The 23,442-nt window shown below is 38.3% G+C and overlaps 1 protein-coding gene across 4 annotated transcripts in view; it reads left to right on the plus strand.

Moving 5' to 3' along the window:
• Window positions 1-23,442, plus strand: part of Strn3 (striatin 3) — a 79,144-nt gene that overhangs the window by 9,296 nt on the left and 46,406 nt on the right. For all 4 annotated transcript variants that reach the window (XM_052185876.1, XM_052185877.1, XM_052185878.1 and 1 more), the window contains exons 2-3: window positions 19,434-19,537; window positions 19,930-20,003. In XM_052185876.1, the coding sequence (XP_052041836.1) occupies window positions 19,434-19,537; window positions 19,930-20,003 (178 nt within the window). The remainder of the gene's footprint in view (window positions 1-19,433; window positions 19,538-19,929; window positions 20,004-23,442) is intronic.

A 23,442-nucleotide genomic window follows, 5' to 3' on the forward strand; every position in this document is an offset into this window, starting at 1 on the left:
TCTGAGGCTCATGGGTCAGGGAAGAACTTTTAGGTGTCAGTTCTCTGCTTCCACATGGAGCCTGGGGATTGAACTCGGGTTGTTGGGCTTGATGGCAGATTCATTTGTCTGCTGATTATCCCACCAGTCTGAAAATCTGTATTTTGAAAATCTGTTTTTGATATTTGTGCTTTCTGAATTGGTGTGTTGTTAAAGTTTTTAAAATGATTTTTTTTGTGGTTCATGTCTTACTTAACTCCCTAAAGAAGTCTCTTAACTTCCTTTCTTCTAATGGCATTTGAAGTTTTAACCAGCATATTATTTTCTGAAATTTCAGTGACTTGCCCAGCACATTCTTAAAACATTTTTTAGTTATTTTTAATGGACCGTTTGGTAGTTATTTAGATTTTCTGTCTAACTCATGAAGAGACAGTAAGACTGCCCTGCCTGGCACTCCGAATGACACATCTCCTACGAAGCTTCACCTCCTAATCCTTCCTAAATAGTCTACTAACTGGGAATCAAACATTCAAGTATATGAGTCATGTCAGGTAATAGAGCTTTTATAGTGGTCTAGACTATGGTTTTATTTAATTATTGAGTTAGCATCTCACTAGGCTGGCCTGGTATTTTTTGTGCAGCCAAGGATATTGAACTCTGTGAAGCCCTGCCTCAGAGGTCTTCCAAGTGCTGGGATTATTGTTGTATGCCTCCATACCTAGCTTTTCTTAAAGTACTTAATCTTCTTGGTGTTGCTCTTTTTCCAGAGTCATTAACACTGAATGAGACTTGCATAAGCTTACATATTTAGAAAGAGTACGAGTAGAGTCTTAGTCACTGTCCTATTGCTGTGAGGAGACACCATGACCAGGACAGGTCTTAGGAAAGAAAACATTTAAGCTTTTAAATGGTTTCATTGAGTTAGTCTGTTAGCAACGTAGTGGGGAGCCTGGCACAGATGGAACACATGGTGCTGGAAAAGAAGTTGAGAGCTACATACATCCTGATCAGCAGGCAAAGAGGAGGTGGGAGGGAGGAAGGAGACAGAGACACAGATGGACAGACAAATGCACACAGACATAGGTACTGGGCCTGGCATGGACTTTTGAGACCCCAATGTCCCAGTGACATACCTCCTCCAACAAGACCACACTTCCTCCAACAAGTCCACCTCCCCAATCCCTCCAGCTTACAGCTGGGGACTAAGCAAGAGAGTGTGAATTTATGGTGGCTGTTCTCACTCTAACCACTAGAGTAGGAACCAAGATGCTGGAGCACTTCTGTATTTGTGGTCTTTGTTGTTTGCACATACTGTTTCCTTTTGTTACTCCTTTCTGGCCCCTCATAACATTTGTAGTTTTAAGTTTGCTGTCCTTTGCTGTAGTAGATTGGTTATAAGTTCTTTGAAAGCATCAGGTGTTTTGATTCACTTGTATATTCACTATGAGAGGTAGGACTGGGCACATGATACAGATGTTTGCTACATTTAACAATAGTTAAATGAACAGAGTTGCTGAGAGCATTTCATTAAACTGTAAATGTGGAGATAATGTATCAGTAGTAGTAGTGTAGGATGACACCATGCCTAATTTAAAACTATGTCCCTTTTTCTCAGAAATGGGGTGCCATAGGAATCTTAGCTACAATTGAATAAATTTCTTTAGGCTTAATGCAGAGCTTTTCTCCCTTCAAAGAAGGGAGCACTTCTCCCTTTTTGAAGTGCTTAATGAGTAGCAGGTGGTACTTAACTGGAAATATTCCATGCTATGTGCTACAGATCAAGTATATTAAAAAAATACATGGAAAAAGAGCTGGGGCTGTATATATAGCTTTGTTGGTAGAGCCCTAGCTTAGCTTAGATTCACTGGCTAGTGCTGCCCCCACCCTCTGCAAGGAAAAGTCTATTTAGGAAACTCCTAATTAGAACACTTGGTCATTTTCCAGCTAGGATGTAGCTGGGTTGATAGAGTGTTTATCTGTCATTTGCAAAGCCCTGGTCTCCTACCATTTATGTATGTTCAGTGTCCAACCAGTGCAGACTTCTAATTATTACTGAATGAACTGGTTTCTTAAATTGGGAAGTAAAACAAAGTTCAGCTCTCTTTTCACTTTATATTTTTAAATGGAGGTTTCCTAAAATTGCTCAGACTGACCTTGAGTTTAGTGCTGTAACCTGGTTGGTCTCAGATTCCCTCTCATCCCTCCCACATCTCAAGTGTTCAGACTGCAGGTATACCAGCACACTCAGCTTCTCTTGTGTATTTACCAGTGCTGGATAGAGGGAGTCTAGGGTTTGTTTTTTGAGATAGGGTTTCTCTGTGTAGCCCTGGCTGTCCTAGAACTTGATTTTGTAAAGCAGGCTGGCCTGTAACTCACAGAAATTTGCCTTTCCCTGTCTCCCAAGTATTGAGATAAAAGGTGGGCACCACTACCACCCTGCCAATTTTTTTTAATTATCATTCTGTCTGTGTGTGCGTGCGTGCACGCGCGCACAAAGGTCAAAGGCCAACTTTATGGATATTATTTTCCTCATTCCGTGTTGAGTGGATTCTGGAGATTGAAGTCTAGTCACCTTTACTCATGTAGCCAACTCTCCAACCCTAGGCAGTCCTTTTCTTTTTCATATTAAGCCAAGGTGTGAATTTACTCTGGGCAAGCAGGCAGTCTTTTTCTTTCAGCTTTTTGAATTCATCATTGTATTTCCTTCATTATTTCACTTTGGAGGTTTTTGTGAGTTTCTCTTTTTCATTGACTTTTGACAGTTTGATTTTGGTATATCATGATAATAATCTCTGAGTTTATTCTATTTGTAATTCATTGAGCAGTTTTCATCACATTTAGAAAGTTTCTGACTTATTTCAAATAATTATTCTGCATATCTCTTTTCTTTGTTTTCATTATGCCTATATTTAATTGTGTCTTATGGGATTCTGTGGCTTAATATGTTTTGTTGTTCAATTTTCAGAGTACAAAATTTCAGATTGATTATTCTATCTGCTATATCATTTTTTTTTTTTGAGTTTGATTTTTGCCACTTCAGTTATTCCCTCTTTTTTCTTTTCTGGAGACAGTGCCTCATATATCACAGGCTACACTAGAACTCCTGCTTCCACACCCACTTTTATGTGTGCACCACCACACACAGTTTATGCAATAGGATAGGGAGCCAGTCTAGGGCCTTGTTGTGCCAGATAAACATGTTACCAACCAAGCCACGGCGTGTGTAAGCGTGTGTGAATGCAATAACATGCATGTGGAAGTTCATTTTAATGATTGATATGGTAGTGTGTATGAGCATTCTGAAAATTTGGTTTCTTTAAAAAACAGAAATATTGGGCTGGAGAGATGGCTTAGCGGTTAAGAGCACTGGCTGCTCTTCCAGAGGTCCTGAGTTCAATTCCCAGCAACCACATGGTGGCTCACAACCATCTGTAATGGGATCTGATGCCTTCTTCTGATGTGTCTGAAGACAGCTATAGTGTACTCATATGCATAAAATAAGTGTTTAAAAAAACCAAATATTATAAGAAAGTTTTTTGTTGTTTTAATCCCAGATGTGGGAATATAGGGCTGCTTCAGACTGTCTGCAGCATTTGAGTATGAATTGCCTTGTGCTATGGCAGAGGTGTGGTTTTGCCAGGTACAGAGAGTTTCTGCAATTGTGTGACATTTGGAATTCTGGGAACTCTTCAGAGGGTTTGTAAATGCTAGAGCACTGAGAGGCAAGGTTGTTGGTTGTTCAAAGGGATTAATTGTTAGTGATAGTCGTGCTCAAAGGACAAGAAGAAATTTAGATTCACAGACCCTTCCCTACCCCCTCCATCCTTCTTTCTCTTCTAATGATAGGGGATGAAACCAGGAGTATAAAGAGTGGGAAAAAGAAGAGCCCACAAAGTAGCAAGTTCAGCTACTGTACAGACCAGTCAATCCATTCATTATGGGATCTCTGGGCAGATAAAGAAGAAAGCAGGCGCCGGGCGGTGGTGGCGCACGCCTGTAATCCCAGCACTCTGGGAGGCAGAGGCAGGCGGATTTCTGAGTTCGAGGCCAGCCTGGTCTACAGAGTGAGTTCCAGGACAGCCAGGGCTACACAGAGAAACCCTGTCTCGAAAAAAAAAAACCAAAAAAAAAAAAAAAAAAAAAAAAAAAGAAGAAGAAGAAGAAGAAAGCAGGCTAAGCAAGCCAGGGAGAGCAAGCCAGTAAACAGCACTGCCCCATGGCCTCTGCTTCAGTTTCTGTCTCCAGATTCCTATCTTGAGTTCTGTCCTGACTTCTCTGAATGAGTGACTGTAAGCTGTAAACTGAAATAAACCTTTTTCTTCGAAGTTGCTTTTGGTCGTGGTGCTTTGTCATAGCAACAGAAATGTAATTAAGATACCAAGTAAAATCTGTATTTGAGCCTTCTTGGGGGAACATCACTTACTTATTTTGCTTTTCCCCCTATGTTTTATGATATTTAATTTGTGTTATACCTTTTGCTGCATACTTAGTAATTTTTTGTTTAATTTGTATTGGTGGAGACTGAACTCAGGGCCTTATGCATGCTATGCAAGCACTCTCCACTGTATACTTAGTTCTACATTTTTTGGTTCACTTAAAATCATATTTTAATAACAGCAACTCTGGAACTCAGGTTCACTTCCTTTCTTGATTGTTTTCTAAACTAATTTTGTATTTTTTTTAAAAAGATTTATTTATTATATGTAAGTACACTGTAGCTGTCTTCAGACACCCCAGAAGAGGGTATCAGATCTCATTATGTTACGGATAGTTGTGAGCCGCCATGTTGTTGCTGAGATTTGGACTCAGGACCTTCGGATGAACAGTCAGTGCTCTTAACTGCTGAGCCATCTCTCTAGCTCCTAATTTTGTGTTTTTGTTGTGTGTGATCTCTGGCTTCTTTGTGGTATGATACCATACCAAGTGATAAAAGGATAGAGAAAGTGATAAAAGGATAGAGAAACTAATGAGCTAGTAAAAGTTTCAAATCTTGCGTGCCTGGAATGTTTCTTCCAGTTCTTTACCAAGTCCTTTTTCATTAATCAACTCATTAATAGTGTATGTACATTGTGTGGAGGGGTAGAGGGGGAGCAGAGATAGATGGACAGACAAAAGAATCTGTGGGAGTTGGTTCTCTCCTGTTGTCATATAGGTTGCAGGGACCAAACTTAGATAGCAAGCTTGGTGCTGTTCTCTAAGCCATCTTTCTAGCCCTATAGTTAGTATATCCTAAAAAGACATCCAATTCAGCCCTCACATTCAAGAATTGGAGAAGCTAAGAAAAAGGCTACTGGGCATTTATAAAGCTAGGTTGAGGGATTCGAATATGTGCATATATATATATATTCATTCATTCGAATAACCCTAACCGTAACATATATATGTTTAGATATCCAGGCTAGTCTAGTGTGCTTGGATCAGTATCTTATTTCTTTACCTGATTTTCTGTAATTCCTAAGAAAAGATTATTGGAGTTCTAAAACTTAAAAGTAGTTTTTAAAATGGCTTTTGGAATCATCTTGTTCCTCTGAGCAATCTTAAACAGTACACAGATATTTAGTAACAAGTAGTTTCTGGAGTGATAGCATTTTGGACAGATGGATCTGATGTATTTTTAACTTTCCAGGAAGATGATTCACAGTTAACTTTGGAAACTTCTCCTAATGACTGTGAGTTACCAAGTAACGGAAACTCTTCATTTGCTGGCAGAATCAGTATAACTGAGAAGTCCGAGTGTGTTGTGAATTAAGTCAATGTTACAGTGTCAGTGGTGAATTGTTTGAACTGCAGGTTTTGTGTCATTACTGTTGTGTCAGTTTGCATTTTACTTAATGCTCATGTCAAGTAATAGTACTTTAATTATTGAGGACTCATTAAGGATAATCATAGAGGTAGTTTTAAGACATTTTAAGTGAAATTAAAATTATTTCTAATGGAATACTTTTAGAATAAAAGGTAGAAAAATTACATGTTTTGTCATGAGTTACAAACATTGCAGCCTCAGAAGACTCATTCTTCCTGTTTGTTTTGCTTTCTGAGACAAGGTCTGCCCATGTAGCCCAGGTTGGTTTTGAGCTAATGATTTTCTTGCATCTTCAGGAATGCATATGCCCCCGTAACCTGTTAAAATTTACCATCATTATAAATATACAGGTCAGTGACGTTAAATACTTCATCCTGTTATACAGCCAATCAGTGTCCAGAATGTTTCTTCTCTCCCCAGCTCCTGCCAACCCTCAATTTACTTTCTGTTTCTGAGTTATTTAATGTGTTGTGTCTGCACAGATCTGACCACTCTAGATACATCATATGAGTGGGATGGCACAGTATTTTTCTTGTGACTCCCCCACTTAAACTATCCTCAAGCAAGGTTCAACCGTATAGTATGTTATATGCCAAAATTTTCTTCCTTCCTTCCTTCCTTCCTTCCTTCCTTCCTTCCTTCCTTCCTTCCTTCCTTCCTTCCTTCCTTCCTTCCTTCCTCCCTCCCTCCCTCCCTCCCTCCCTCCCTCCCTCTCTCCCTCTCTCCCTCCCTCTCTCTCTCTCTCTCTCTCTCTCTCTCTCTCTCTCACACACACACACACACACACACACGTATCTCAAGTTGACCTTGAAGTGGCTAGGTAGCTGATGCTGATGATAGCCTTGAACTTTTGATCTTTTTTCCTTTCAAGTGCCAGGATCACGGACCTATGCTACTATGCTGGCCCATAATTTCATTTTCACATGAATAATCTATTGTATGTATATATGACTTTTTGCTTGTTTGTTAATTTGGGTTTTTTTTTTCTTTCCCCCCCCCCCCCCCACAGGGTTTCTCTGTGTAGTCTTGGCTGTCCTGGAACTCACTCTGTAGACCAGGGTGGCCTCAAGTGCTGGGATTAAAGGCGTGTGACACCATCAACCCGCTGTTTGTTAATTTGTTAATGGACATTTGGATTTACTTGTTAGCTTTTCTGGGATTAAAGGCGTGCGCCACCATTACTCCACTGTTTGTTAATTTGTTAATGGACATTTGGATTTACTTGTTAGCTTTTGAGAACAATGCTACTGTGAACTTGTGTAGATGTCTGAGAGTATGTTTTCAGTTCTGGATAAGGCCAAGAGATAGGATTGTTGGGTCACATGGTAGTTGTATTTTTAAGAAGGGGCTAGGGAGACTGTGGTCCCCTCCCTCCACCCCCCAGAACAGGGTTTCTCTATGTAGCCCTGGCTGTCCTGGAACTCATTCTGTAGACCAGGCTGCCCAGAACTCAGAAATTCATCAATTTCTTTTAATAATTTACTTTTTTAAATTTTATATACATTGGTATTTTAACTGAGTGTTTATCTATGTGAGGATGTTGGATCCCCTGGAATGGGTTATAGAGCGGTCTGAACTGCCATGTGAGTGCTCAGAATTGAATTCTGGTCTTCTGGGAGAGCAGTCAGTGTTCTTAGCCACTGAGCCATCTCTCCTGCCCCCAAGATGGCTGTTTTTAAGAAGGGACTCCACAATCCATGGCAGGAGAGAATTATCCTTTGCGTGACTTAATTACCAGTACCTATGTGGTAGCTCACAACAGTCCATAACTCCAGATCCAGGTGATCTGGTGCTCTCTTCTGAACTCAAGGATTCTAAGCATAGCTGTGGTGCACAGATACATTGGAGCAAAACTCCCATGCATGTAAAAATAAAATATATAAATCTAAAAAAATTCTTAAAAAGAGAAAGATTGTGAGAATGGTTTAGTAAGGTTATAAGCACTTGTTACTCTTACTACAAAGAACCCAGATTTATTTTTCAGTGCCGGCACTAGGAAGTTTACAACTACCTGCAACTCCAGCTGGAAGGGATATGATACTCTCTGTGGGCCTCCATGGATAAATGCCCCACACACATATAATTTGGTAATTTTTAAAATCTTAACTGGGCATGGTGGTGCCTTTAATCTCAGCACTCTGGAGGCAGAGATAAGCAGATATCCGAGTTTGAGGCCAGTCTGAGTTTGAGGTGAGATCCTGAGTTACACAGAAAAACCCTGCCTCAAAAACAAAACAAAACAAAACAAAAAAACAACAAAAAAACCCACCCAAAACAAAACAAAAAAAATTTTAAGAAAAATTGATAAAACTTAATTTAATCTTAAGCTACCCAAATAGAATAATATATGTGCAACTCTGTATCATTCAGAGTTCCTTAAAAATGATAGTTCATTTAAATAATATTTAGATGAGTGTTCATATTTTCAAGTTACTTAGAATTGCCTATGAAGGTCAATATAATCTCTACTCTCATTGATTATAAGCTAGTAATAAAGATAAGTAGATTTGTATCCATGTTAACAGATATTATACTAAAGGAATTTCACTGCACCAGAAGGACTAGCTCATTTATACTTGTAGTTTTGACCATGGATTCCCAGAGAAAAGGGCAGGTAAGCTTTGACCTGAAGGTCATGTGGGAGAGTTGTTTCATGTAGGGAAAAGCATGTTAGAGGTGTAGAGCAGAAAAGGCTACACCGTATTTACCAAACTCAGTGAAATGAAAGAATGACAGATAGCTAGAGTTTATCTTAGTCAGGAAGTGAAGAGAAAGGAAAGAAAATGTCAGGCAGGGTGGCCCCACGTCTATAATCCCATTGCCAAACCAAACCTCAGTGAATTGAGCTTAGTTGTGTATAATCCATTTTCTAGGGAATGTGAAGCAAAAGGAGAAGTTCAAGGCCATCCTGGGCAACTTTGATAACACTCTCAAGATAAAAAAATACAAAAGAGTGGGCTATATATACCTCTTGCCTACTGTGCATGAGGCCCAGGAGTTCAACCCTTAATCCCAAGACAAACCCAACAAAACACTCAAGTGTTGGTAAAAGTGTGGAAATTGGGACATTTGTGCACCATTACTAGAACTGTAAAATTATGACAGTTGCTTAGAAATACATTTTCAATTTTTAAAATTTATTTTATGTATATTGTGTTTGGCTTGCATATATGTCTGTGAATTCACACCATGTGAATGCAGTGCCTGCCTAGGCCAGAAGCACGAATTAGATCCTCTGAGATTGTAATTACAAAAAACTGTATGCTGGGAATGGCTCAGGTCCTCTGGAAGAGCAGCCAGTATCACCACTGAGCCCCCACTCCAGCCTCAGCCATCTCACTAGAGCAGTGCTATGCTTCACGCCCTTTCTTTTCTAATAGTTACAGGTGGGGCTGTCCATGCTATGACAATTTTAGGAGTTTGGTCTGCTTTTTTTTAAACACTATATCCAGTGATCTTTTTTGTAAGTTAAAGGACCCTCCATATCAACCCCCATATTATGACTCACAGTAGCAGCCCCCACAGTATTCATTTTAGAACTCTTACACTTCCATTTGCTGACATTTCTCTTTACCTCTGGTTCATTGTCCCAGAAAAAAAAATGTGCAGAAGCTCCTCTTACCACATTTACAGTTCTTTCTCTTCATTTCTTCTCTTTCTATTTTTTCCCCTTCCCTTTCTGACGTGGAAACTTCTGGTTTCTTTGGAAAGTCAGTTATGTCAGATGGTGTTTTGCTGGGGCACACATAAAGGAGTGTTTTCCTGAGGCAGACACAGGTGAAAGGATATTTTTCTAAAGCAAGCATGTGAAAGGGTGCATGATGAATTCTTCACTAACGACACGCATGTGTGGTCCGACTTACATGTGTTGTTGAACTCCATTTGTCATGACTTCATAGAGAGAAATGCACCAGGAAACTTCAGGAGAGGTTTCTATGGCTTCAGTGGACTTGGGCTGATTGGCAGAATGATGTCATCTGATACAAACACTTGTGCTGAGGCAAGACTGTGGAGGTCCGGTGATGATTGGAGGAGTATAAATAAGACTCGGGACAGTGACAATTGTGGGGGGAGAGGCTTGGCTTGCTTTCATAGCTTTACATCACTTCTTGATTGTCTTCACTGATCTCTACTTCATTGAGAAAAATATGCGAAAAAACTGCTGGCATCCCTGGTGGTCCTGGTCCTTCCTGCTGTCTTGTTCTGTGAAGGTCTGGCTGTTTCTGTTAGGTTGTGCTACTTCTGACGACTAATGTTTGTCATCCTGATGCTACCAAACTAGACTACTGGTATATTTGTAAAGTGTTTTCGAGTGGATTGAACTGCCACTGCTGACCTGTGAACTAAACTGCTGATTTCCTGAAAATACAGATGAGATTTGCTCCAAAAAAATTCTAAACAGTTCCACTTCCCTGTATCCTAATAACCTTTCTTTTCCACTATCTCTGGTGGGTGATGGGCTAAAAAGGAGGTTAAAAGGTTTAAAAACCCATATTGAAAGTAAGATTTAAGAGGTCAAAACTACACCTTTCTCCTTCCCTATTCTCCCGTTTCTTCTTTTCCTTTTCTTTTCCTTGAGTGCCTTAAACTTGTTCTATAGTTGATATATTTTTTATTTACATTTCAAGTGATTTCCCCTTTTCTGGCCCCCCACTCCCCGAAAGTCCCATAAGCCCCCTTCCCTCCCCCTGTTCTCTCACCCACCCCTTCCCACTTCCCTGTTCTGGTTTTGCCCTATATTGCTACACTGAGTCTTTCCAGAACAAGGGGCCACTCCTCTATTCTTCTTGTAACTTATTTGATGTGTGGATTATGTTTTGGGTATTCCAGTTTTCTAGGTTAATATCCACTTATTAGTGAGTGCATACCATGATTGATCTTTTGAGACTGGGTTACCTCACTTAGTATGATGTTCTCCAGCTCCATCCATTTGAGACTGACCTAATTTATTCCTTTGACCTCTGCCTCCCAGTTTCTGAGATTACAGGTTTGGATTCATGGCTCCACATCCATTCTTTTGAATTGTAATGTCACAGATAAAAGTCTCATATATTCTGAGTATTGGTATTATACTGGTAATTTGCCTTAGGTCAATTGTAAGTGTTAGCATTGGAATGTGAATCGGAATCTACCTTCTGTCTGGTTGTCTAATCTTGGTTACAAGGAGCAGGGTTTCTTCTTTTGGTGTGCATGCTGTTACATGAAAACATTTTTTTCAAATTGAAGTCTGGCTTGTGGGTTGTGTGGGTACTAGAGTGCCAGGCTGGGTCCTGGAGGAAGAAGTTTTATGAGGCTGTTCTAGTAACTTGAACTGGAACAGACTGCTTTGCCTTCTATGAGTTAGACTCCATGCTTTTTGTTGTTTGTTTTTTGTTTTTGAGACTGGATGTCTCTGTGTAGCCTTGAGTGTCCTTGAACTCTCTCTGTAGATCTGGCTGGCCTCCAACTCACAGAGATTTTCCTGTCTCTGCTTTCTGGCTTCATAGGACTTTTCTAAATGGCTGTTCAAATTATTATGTTAATTCTTGAAGGGTTGGTTCAAATTCAGCTGTCAAAGTTCAGAGAACAGTGTACTCCATAAAAGGTTAGATTTCTAAGTGTTTTAAATTAGTTATCGGTTAGTGATTTGCATATTTTCTTCCCAAAAGCAACCCGGTAGCATGAAAACAACCCGGTACTAAAAACAAAAAACAAAAAAGTGATCCATGCTATCTCTGGCAGTGCACCGGCCGGCCTTGTTCTCATCTCTTGGAGACCCTCTGACCCAGAGCTCTCCACCCGGCTGGCTGAGTTCCCATGGTGGGGCACTGCCAGGCCAGCCCCACACTTGCAAATTCCTGTGGCTGTCTGGAGCACCCCGCCATCATACCTTTTCTCTTGAACTAAACCAAGTAGCGGAGTGAAGGAAAACACCACACATTCTTAGTTTAGAATCAAAAGGCAACACAATCATTGGGCACAGGGACTAGCATCCTAGTAGTAAACCATTATAAGTTAAAACCTCTGATAGCAGATCCCAACGGTCTCCGCTACCTACTCTTTTTTTTTTTTCCTCCGTTGTCCTTCCGGTCGAAAAGTCCAAAAAAAAAAAAACCCACTCTCCTGCCGCTGTTGTCCCTCCATCCGACCCGGAAGTCCTGCAAGTCCTGCCTACTCGCCCAGTGATTGGTTTCCTAGAAATCTTTATTCATTAGATGGGTTGCCTGAAGTCCCGAGTACTCTTTGAAACACCTCATCCTAAACAGACCCCTTCTTGGGGAACCAGAATTAGCATTGGGCTGTCCACCACACTGCCCTCACAAAAATAATTAAGTGACTGTTGTGGTTTGAATAGAATAACCATCCATAGGCTTACACATTTGAAGACTTGGTCCTCAGCTGGTAAAATTGGGAAGGATTAGGAAATATGGCCTTGGTGGAGGAGGTGTCACTGGGGTTGGGCTTTGAAGTTGTAAAAGATTGCTGGTGGTCTCCCTACTTTCGAATCAAAATATAAACTCTCAGCTGTTCCTGCTGCCATTCCTTTGCTCCATTATTGAATCTAACCCTCAGAAACATAAGCCCAAATTAAACACATTGTATCATACATTGCCTTGGTCCTGGTGTCTTATTACAGCAATTGGAAAGTAACTAAGACAGTGACTTTATTAGTTGGTAAACACTTTTAATGAAAAGAATTGGATTTAAACCTTTTCTTGGGCCATTCTTATGGGGTGAGGTCATGGAATTTTAGAGACTTAAAGCCTAGGGTATCTTGAAATAACCTGTAGTTGCAATGGTTGTGTGTCAAGTGAGAGAAACTGTTTCGCATAGTTTGTAGCTATGACTAGCTTGGTACTATATAGCTTAGACCTCAAATTTCTGTCAGTCCTCATGTCTCATCTTCCCTGTTGTGATTACAGGGGTGCACCCTCATGGTTCACTTCATTGATTTTCTTAAGGTTAAGTATAGAGATTGTGTTCAGGTTTTTAACCCCCTTGGAAATTTTAATAGTAGGTTACGTGAATAAGCGTTGATTATACTCTAGCATAGATTTTAAGTAGAATTACTGATTCCTAAAACCTACAGTTCTTTCATCTTATTCATGTTCAGATTTTCAAATAAATACATTCTTAATTTTTGTCATGAATGTTCTGAGTAAGTATGCAGTAGAATAGTAAAGTCTGAAATTAGAAACATACTTGGACCAACTGAATTCCGCTTTAATCATAAAACAATTTTGCCTTATTTTAAAGTAAAATATCAAATACAGAATAAGTACTTCTAGGCTAAAATTGTTAAGAATTGTACATGTAGGGGTGGAGAGGCACTTAGTGGCTAAGAGCTGGTTGCTTTTCCAGAGGACTGGGGTTTAATTCCTAGGAGATCTTATACTCTCTTCTGATATCCTTGGGCAAACATCCATACACATAAAAATAAATGCATAAAACTAAAAAAAGAAAAACATTATAAAAGTGAAATGTTAATGTAAGAGTATTCCCATATTTTATAACTGAGAAAGCTGAAAGCTGAAAACTGTAATTTATAACATTGTTCAGCGAAAGGAAAGGTGTCACCCGAGGATGGAACTCAGTTCACAGAGTGGTGGCTCATTTAGCATGCATGAATGGAGCCCAAGGCTGTTCCATTCTCTGTACACAGAAACCTGGACATGTTGCTCCACATCTATAGGTCAGCTTGGGCTCTTGAGATTTTGTCTTATAAAAACAAAATGGGACCTAAAGAGATGGCCACATGGTTAAAAGCACTTATGCATTCACCTAATTTAAGTAATGAGGAAAAAGGATTGGATTTCAATATTTGAGCTGGCAAGTATTTTTTATTCTGCTTGCTAATTCAGTTAGTTTTGCTATATTGACTTGGAGCTTGTTAATTCTAATGAATTAGAATTCTTACTCAGGATAGGCAAGAAGGCTTTGCAAGTAAAAGGTGCTTGGTGCCAAAGCTGATGACATGAGCTGTGTCCATGCAACTCACACAGTCAAGGGAAGAACTAGGTCCCCACGAGTTGTCTTCTGACCTTCATGTGTACTCAGTGACGTGTGTCATCCCCATACCCCTGTATACAAAACAAAATTTAAAAAAATTGCAATTCAGAAATGAAGTTAATGTAGGCTTTTAGATGAGAATGTAATTAATACTGTCATGAGATTGCCAACTCTTACTTCTCTAGCTGATTTTTTCCCCTGCTGTTCATAGACACACTATCATTTCATAAGTAATAGAGTGTACTCTGACCTAAGCTTGTCTAGATTCAGGGCTTACTGCTTCCACTGTTTCTCTTGAGAGAGGCAAGAGAATCTCCTTTAACAGTGTACTTCTCTGTACTTTTCTGTAAAGAAAGTGGGGGAAAATACGCCAACTCGTAGGTGTGTTTGTAAGGCATAAATAAGACTTACCCATATATAGTGATAAATATCTTGGATGGTTATTATCTTATTATCTGTTCTAAAATTTAAGAAGATAAAAAAATTTATATACTTTTTGTTAAGCATTTAGGAGCAAGCCTTACCTGAAGTGACAAGGCTGTTTATAATCTTATTCACATGAAATAAATACACTTTTAGAAGTGTGTGTGAGCAAGCCTGTGTTACTCCCACAATTTGCACCAAGCAATATGTTAGGTAATACTATATGTGGAATATGCATTTATAATTTCTAGAACACACCTGGTATTAAGGTCTTAGGGGAAGGATTTGAGCATTAGTAGCGAAAGGCATATTACATAGCTGAATGCTATTTGCACACATTCAGAGTATCAAGATTTGTAATAATTTTAGGAATCTCCATTGGTCAGTTGCTAATTTAATTGTTGATTATTGAATGTTCTTTGAATTTTAAGAAGAATAATGATTCCCATCTATTATTTTGAATATAGAATTAATATTATTTGTAATCTTTTTATTAAACAGTTTAAAGTTAATTTCTTCTTTTATGTGTATTTGTTGGAGACACTCTTCTTATGCTGGCCTTGAACTCAGGGTGCTTCCATCGTAGCTTCCTGAGAGATGAAATTATACCATTCCCAGACAGAATGAATGTATTTTTACTCTGTTACCTCATTCTAGACCAGCCAGAGCTACTACCATAGCAAGACTGCCTTGAAAAGAGAAAGAAAATCATTCTTCAACCAACTATAGTCATGTAAAATGAAGTTGGGAACTTAGAGGCTGATGGTACTTTGATTTATTTTATTTTTAATTACATGCACAAGAGTGCAGGTGTCCATGGATGCTAAAATTTGGTTCCCTTAAGACCTGCTGCCCAACATGGGCACTGGAAACTGAACTTGCATTCTCAGGAAGAGCACTCTGCTCTGAGTCATTGAGCCACAGAGGGTGATACTGGTTTGTTTGTTTTGTTTGTTTGGTTTGGTTTTTTAAAGATTTATTTATTTATTACATATAAGTACATTGTAACTGTCTTCAGACACCCCAGAAGAAGGTGTCAGATCTCATTATGGATGGTTGTGAGCCACCATGTGGTTGCTGGGATTTGAACTCAGGACCTTCAAAAGAGCAGTCTGTGCTCTTACCCGTGAGCCATCTCTCCGGCCCTCTAGGGTGATACTGTTTTGATTATTAATTAAATCTTGTTTTAAATAGAAGGGTTAAAAAATAAGATTGAAGCCAGGCATAGTGACACACATCTTTAGTCCCAGCACTCAGAAGACAGAGACAGGCAGATCTCTGAGTTAGTGGCTAGCCTGGTCTATAGAATGATTTTTAGGACAGCCAAGGTAATACAGAGAAACCCTGTCTCAAACCAAGAAAAAGAAATTCAATATTTACTTGCTTTTGTATGTTTTTTCTTAGTGTTTCTCTTTTCCCTCGAATTCTTTTCCATCGGTAGAATTGGAAAATATTTTAATAAAAAATTTGTAAGCTATTGAATACAAGTTTTTTGTTCATGTAGTTTCTTTGAAAAGATAAAACTAGAGTGCCTTCCCTTTGAAATGGACATAGCCTTTTATTACAACATGATAGATTATACAAAGGTGTGTATGTTCTGCCTCAGAACACTGAATTTTGGAATAAACCATTTGTGCGTGGTTTTTAAAAATATTATCAATTTCATGGCGTATCTCAGTGAAAGTATGTGATACCAGTTTCTCATATGACTGTAGATCATGAAGCAGAGATGGTTTCTAAGGCTTGCCCTAGTGACCCTAATTCTACCAGCAAAGTTTTATTGAATCTGCTAAAGTATAAAGTCAGTCTCTCTCTCTCCCTCCCTCCCTCCCTCCCTCTCTCCCTCCCTCCCTCCCTCTCTCTCCCTCCCTCCCTCCCTCTCCCTCCTTCCCTCCCTCCCTCCCACCCTTCCCTCCACCCCATCCCACCATCCACTCGCGTGCGTGAGAAAAGCCCAGCTTGGCCTCGACAAGGTGGTCCTATGCTTTCACCTTTCAGCATATCTTACTGATATCTTACCACAGCCATCCGAAGTTTTGAATCTTTTGTGTGATTATTTATCATATGTGTGTTCCTATCGTATGCATACTCAGAGGCCGGAAGGTGCAGCTTCCCTTGTCTATTTCCAGCTATTCTTTTGACCTTTGAGGCAGGGTCTCTTCTGAAATTGGGTTTCTCAAGTAGGCTGGAAGCCAGGAAGTCCTAGCAATCCTCCTGTCTCTGCTTCCCTTGGTGTTGGGATTACAGTCATGCACAACTTGCCTGTCTTGTAACATGCATGTTAGATCCAAACTCTAGTTTTTACACTTTCATGGCAAGCTCTCTTAACCACTGAACCATTTTTCTCAGCCCTTGAATGATATCTGTAATATATATGCACATATACAGTATGTATGTGGAGAGAGAGTAGTAGTCACTTTATATGTAAGTGGTTCACCTGAATATCCTGAAATTATTTATAACTGAATCTTATTATAGTAAAGGGTACTAGAAAGTAAGGGAAACAATTGTGAATCATTTAGACTGATCCTGCTTGACTCAATATTGAAAATTTTATGCTGGTGACCTCTAGTGGTTGTCGCCAAACATCATCAAATACTAAGTAGTTCTTTGGCAATCAAATGTTGAATGTTGAATGAATTCAAGAGATATGTAAAATATGGTACCAGATGTTGGAAAATCAGGAATAAGGTTGGGTTATGCTGAGTTATTAACGGAAAAGAAGTTTGTGCATTTTTGCTTAGGTCATATGTCAAGTTAACTACTTCCCTTTCTACTTTGTTCATTTGAGTCAGGGTCTCTACTTGCCCCTGGCTGTCCTGGAACAGAGTGTGTGTGTGTGTGTGTGTGTGTGTGTGTGTGTGTGTGTGTGTGTGAGAGAGAGAGAGAGAGAGAGAGAGAGAGAGAGAGAGAGAGAGAGAGAGACAGACAGACAGACAGACAGACCTGTCTGTCTGTCTGTCTGTCTGGAGCTAGAGTTAAAAGGCAGTTGTAGGTGGGCAGTGGTAGCACAGGCCTTTAATCCCAGTACTTGGAACTTCGGAGGCAGAGGCAGGCAGATTTCTGAGTTCAAGGCCAGCCAGGTTTACAGAGTGAGTTTCAGGACAGCCAGAGCTATACAGAGAAACCCTGTCTCAAAACAAAACAAAGGAAAAAAGGCAGTTTTTAATCTACTTAATACCAACACCACAAATGGGTACTGAGACCAAACTGGTCCTCTGTAAAAGTTGCATGTACTCTTAACCACTGAACCATCTCTTTACATACAGACATGCAGACATACATTTGGAGACTGATTTGAAATTAAATCTCTTGGTTAATTTGGGTGGATATTGGTGGTTTTAGCATGGTAGGTTTGTTAGTCTATTTATTGTCTCTCTTGGTGCCATTACTAAACTGTAAGAGTCTCATACATATTTACTAATAGGTACCTTTTGGTTCTGATGCTATTTTATTGTTTTAGTAGTTTTTTTTTTTTTTGTTTTTTTTTCTTTTCAGACAGTTCTCACTGAAGCTCAGACTGACTTCACAATTTTAATTCTCCTGCTTCTGTCTCTTTAGTGCTAGGATTACAGGCAAGGGCTACCACTTCTGACTTGTGAATTTATTTTTTGAGGTTACATTTAAGTGTTTGCAGGGATGAGTGCTGCTAATGGTAAATTATGACATGTAAGTAACTGGAGGTCTTTGCTAAATTTGTTGCTTATTTGGTCAAATGTAACCTTTATGCTTTCATTTGGATTAAACCTAGTAAATACTTGGCTGTACTACCAGCTCAAAGTCATCAAGAGAAGTTAGCCGAGCTGTGGTGGCCCACACCTGTAATCCCAGCACTTGGGAGGCAGAGGCAGGTGGATTTCTGAGTTCGAAGCCAGCCTGGTCTACAGAGTGAGTTCCAGGATAGTCAGGGCTACACAGAGAAACCCTGTCTCGAAAAGACTGGATTAAAAAAAAAAGAAAAAGTTATAGGCTTAGGGAGGTAGCTCTGTTTGCAAAGAGCTTGTCTTGCTAGACTTAGGACCTACATTTAATCCTCATAAAGCTCTTTAGGAAAAAGATAAGGAAAGGCTAGAGCAATGGCTGAGTGGTTAGGAGCACCAGCTGCTCTTCCGAAGGTCCTGAATTCAAATCCCAGCAACTACATGGTAGTTCACAACTATCCGTAACAAGATCTGAACAAGATCTCCAGCCCTGAAATTTTTTTTTTAAAGAAGAAACCTCCCCCCCCTTTTATTTTTTAATTGTAGGAAGTGGCAACAAAAAGATATGACACCACAAAATAAATGGTAGCTAAACTTAAACTATTTGTAATACTCTGAAATTATTTCAAGAATTAAAACACATTTGGAATGGCATGATAGAATGGAAATGTATAATAGAACATTTTTGGCTGGGCATGGTGGTGGTGGTGGTGTTTGCCTGCACTCAGGAGGCAGAGGCAGGGGAATGAAGTTTGAAGACAGTCTAGTGTCTAAGACCCTGTCTCAGAAGTGAATTTTAATTTTTATTATTCCAGAAAAGATGGCTAAGAGATGTTTCTGTACTTTAATGTTTCTTATTGTTCTGAAAGAACTTATTTGTGAATATGATTTTAGTGTTTTTAAATATTATGCTAATTTAAATATATAAATAATATAATTTGATGTTTAGGCCCTTAGTCATTTCATTTTCCTCTTTATCGCCTCTCCTTGTGGCTGCTTTATTTGTTGTCTTTAGTGCTATCTTAAACCCTGTGATCCATTTGTTTTTAGTATTATTTGTTCAATATTAAACTACTGATCACTCACCAGAGTGTGGGTAAACCCCAGGATTACTTCAGTCTTATTTTCATATCTCTAATTTCTAATTAACTCATGGGCAAAAAATATAACAAGAATCAAGTGGCTGTTAGCTTTCTGCCTACCTTGTACAGAGAACTTCTCTCTACAACCCTCTTTTTCTAAGGCTGTTCTGTTTTCCTACCACCCTTAGATTTTTTAAATTATGCTAGTTTTTACCCATAGAAATTTCTTCCAGAATTATATATTAGAGGCTCTGAAGAATGATAAGGACATGGCCTCTGTAGGGTTATTTTTATTTTCAAAGAGATCATGTTATCTAGTGGAAAGTTTGGTTGACCATTTTTATGAGTTTTGTCTTGAGGTCAGGCTGCATTTTACATTTATTATTTTTCCTATCTTAATTAGTTGTTTGTGGTTGGTTAAGGAAAAATGAAATAAATACATCTTCATGTTTTTAGGCACGGATTGCATTTTTACAAGGAGAAAGGAAAGGTCAAGAGAATTTGAAGAAGGATTTAGTGAGAAGAATAAAGATGTTAGAGTATGCATTAAAACAAGAAAGGTACGTATATTTCTTTTATTAATGTGACTAGAACAGAATAGTGCTTTCCCCATTTGCATCATTGTAGACTTTATTGAAAGCTTTTTCATGTTTTACTTAGTATATGGAAAAAGGAAGGAAAAAATGAGAGAAGTAGACGTAATATATAGCCATACATTTCAGTTGTTTTCTCTCTCTAAAGGAGAAATTTATCTTTTCTGTATTTGTTCATTGGGTAATTTTCTTTTGTATATTTTATCTACATTTTCAGTGTTTTTAACAAAAAACAAAACAAAACAACAAAACAAAAAACCCCAAACTTTAAAATGGACACATTGCTTTGTTATTAAAGTAATGCATTAGCAGTACTCAGTTATAAAATAATTATTTTTTGCCAATTGTTAAATTTTCAGGGCAAAGTATCACAAATTAAAATATGGCACAGAACTGAACCAAGGTGATTTGAAAATGCCCACCTTTGAATCAGGTAAACTTTATTCTTTTTTAAAATTCATCTTTATTTAACAGGCATGTACTTTCTCCTGATTTTGATTTTATTGCATCTGATGAATTATTTATTATAAACTGTAAAATTTGATGAAAAATTGTAATAATATATTTTTATTTTAAAATTATATATTTGTGTGTACATGAGTATACATGTATGTGCTCATGAGTGCTGGTGTCCAGAGTATAGATGAAGGCATTAAATTCCCTGGAGGCAATGTTACAGATAGCTGTGAGTTACCCAATGTCGATTCTGGGAGCTGACCTTGTATCTTCTGCAAGAGCAGCATAGAGTTTTATTAACCCATGAACCATCTCTCCAGCCCTTGGTGAAAATACCAAACAAATAAAAATTTGTTTCCTCTTCCTTTTTAATCCTATTTTCTCCAAAGTGAAACCTATATAAAATTATGGATACGTTTTTTTTTTCTAGTAATTAAAATCAAAACATGCTAAAGTAACTTTTTTTTTTTACCTGTAAGTAATTTTTGTCCCTCATGTATGTGTATATGGGTGTATATTTATTTCTATTTGGCTGGGTGTTGTGGTACATGTCATGAATCCTTGCACTCAGGAGCCAGAGGCAGGCAGATCTCTAGAGTTCAGGGCCAGCTTGTTCTACATAGTGAGCTCCAGGTCAGCCAGGGCTACATAAGTTCCTGCCCTCTCCAGTGTCTTTTCATTTATGTATTTCTTCTGTGTGTGTTGGGGGAGTTGGGTAGGGCAGTCAGAGGACCACTTGGGAATTCTTTGAACTTCTCTCATGTGGGTTTTGGGTGAATTGGGCTCAGGTTGTTTGATATGGCAGCAAGCACCAGCTCAAACTAAATTTTTAATACTTAAAGGTCCTTTTCTCTGGAGAAGTTCTAAGTAGCTCATTGTAGTTTTAAGATACTGGAAATTTGGCTAGATTGGACTTTAGAGAAGCCATAAAAATTTAGAGTAGGAAAATTATCTCCAATTAGCTTTCTTCTGTATTCTTATATAAATATGAGAATAATAGTTGATAAATGTGTACCACGGAGTGAACTAGATATAGGAAAAAGTTAAATTTAGTTTTAGGAGTCCATATAACTGTATAGAATCTAAAAGAATGAAGAATGTTTTAACATAAGCAGACTTTGGGAATCATACTAGCAATTTTCTATTTCTCAAGTGTCTAGATTGTGGCTGCCCCATTTTTCCCTTTTATGTTAAGGCAGGGATTTGTATATCCTAGGATTCCTTCAGCTCCATAGATATCAGTGGATAACCTTGAACATCTGACTCTTGTGTGTTCACTGTCAGAGTACTGGAATCACAGGTACAGATGAGAATACCCGATTTTACAGATGTTTCTGATGGAGTCGAGTAGAAGCCTATGATGTTTTTAGTAGCTTTGCTTCTAAAGCAGCCAGTTTTTCTTTATTTTAATATGAAAATTTTGTTTCCTTAAGGTTTTTCAAAGTGTATAGTAAAACAGTAAAACTTAACATAGGTGTTGATACTAATAGTAAATTTTTAAAAATACTGATTAGACTTTGGTTTAATAATAAGTACTGAGAAGCAGACCATAAATACCACCTGAATTGTTTATTTTTTGGTCTTCCCTACTTTGGCTTTTAGCAGCAGAACCTTTTATTTTGTCTTTCAGTTGTCTCAAACTGAGATTTAAATGCCATTCATGTTCTTGAGTGGTTCTAAAGACTCATTCTGATTCTAGAAAATACTATCATATACTCCTTCATAGAGGAGTAAGAGTAAGAACTGAGAATAGCTCTATTTGTCTATGAGAGTCACCATCTCAGGCTAGACAAGTCAGAGGATCAGAGCCCAAGGTCATTTTTAACTACTGTGTCCCTGTTTCAAAAAAACCCTTTCCTGCTAGGCATGTGCAGATCTCTATGAGTTCAAGGCCAGCCTGCTACAGAACTCCAGGAGAGCCAGAGTTAAACACATAGATAACCTGTCTGGAAAAACAAAAAAGCAGTGGTTTTTAATCCCAGCACTTGGGAGGCAGGGGCAGGCAGATTTCTGAGTTCGAGGCCAGCCTGGTCTACAGAGTGAGTTCCAGGACAGCCAGGGCTATACAGAGAAAAACCTGGGGGGGGGGGGGGGAGGAAGAAACAACAGAAAAACCCTTTTCTACAAAACTAAGACGTCGTTAGAGGTGAAAATTTTTTCGTATATATTTACTACTTTTAATTACAATAAGACTACTGTAGTAAATAAGACTAAAAACACATTCAAGAAAAATGGGTTTAAAGATTTTCTTCACTTATTTTCTTTTCCAGTATAACTTTTTCAGAAAATGAGCAGAGTTAGAGTTGTTTTTGGTTATCACTTCTGGAATACAGCTTGTGCAATTCTTAGCTCATCTTATTGTAATAGTTTGTATAAAGCAAGACTGTTAGCATGTAATTTCCTCCTACCCATAATAAAAACTGTGCCCAGACAAGTATCTTTTATCTATGAAACTATTCAGAATACTGGATAGAAACAAAAATGAAGTAAGAAAATATCTACCATGCTAAGTATAAAATTATCTGCATCAGAGTATATTTGTAGGTAAATGTTAAATGCAACAGAATTGGCTTTATAAACTCCTTCAAATCAACGTAAAAAAGAAAATGTGATTTGACAGAAATTGGAGATACATACATATTTCCTAAACCTGAAAGTAATTGTATTCAAGCATGTAAATGATTTAACTTTTACAAGTTTTGGAAATAGATAATTCAGTAGAAAAGTGGATATAGCACACACCTTGAATCCCAGCATTCAGGAGCAGAGACAGGCAGATCTCTGAGTTCAAGATCAGCCTGGTTTGCATAATTAGAGTTACAGGACAGCAAGGTCTGCATAGAGAGATCATGTCTGAAAAAACGAAAAGGAAAAAAGAAAAGTAGATGTGATACATTATTATTCAAGAAGTATAGGTAAAGTCTTCAGTGAAATATAGTTTAGCATTTATGAGAATGACAGAAGGAAGTGTTGATGAGGCTTTAAGAGTTAGCAGAATTTGTTTTTTTGATGGTGGGGTAGTAAATAAAGCTGAGGCCCTGAGGTGGTACCCTTGTATCTGTAAAGGGAACATAGCATGCATATCCGGTACCTTGATAATTCCACTGCTTAAAATGTAAACATGTGATCACTGCAACTTATATAAGAATTCCATATATACATATATATGATATATATATATGTTTATGAATGTCTGTGTGTGTGTGTGTGTGTGTGTGTGTGTATGTGTATGCATGCCCTTGATGATAGTGAAAATCTAGAAGCAACTAGAATGTCAGCATTAAAATGGATATATATGATATAGTAGTGGACAGAATGCTGTTTAGCAATAAAAGTAAGTTAACTACAGCTAAATTGACAACATAGGTGTCATGTTTATAAAATTAAAAATTGATAGAAATCATTATGCCACATTC

Source organism: Apodemus sylvaticus, chromosome 6, assembly GCF_947179515.1.
Source record: "Apodemus sylvaticus chromosome 6, mApoSyl1.1, whole genome shotgun sequence".
Lineage (NCBI taxonomy): Eukaryota > Metazoa > Chordata > Mammalia > Rodentia > Muridae > Apodemus > Apodemus sylvaticus.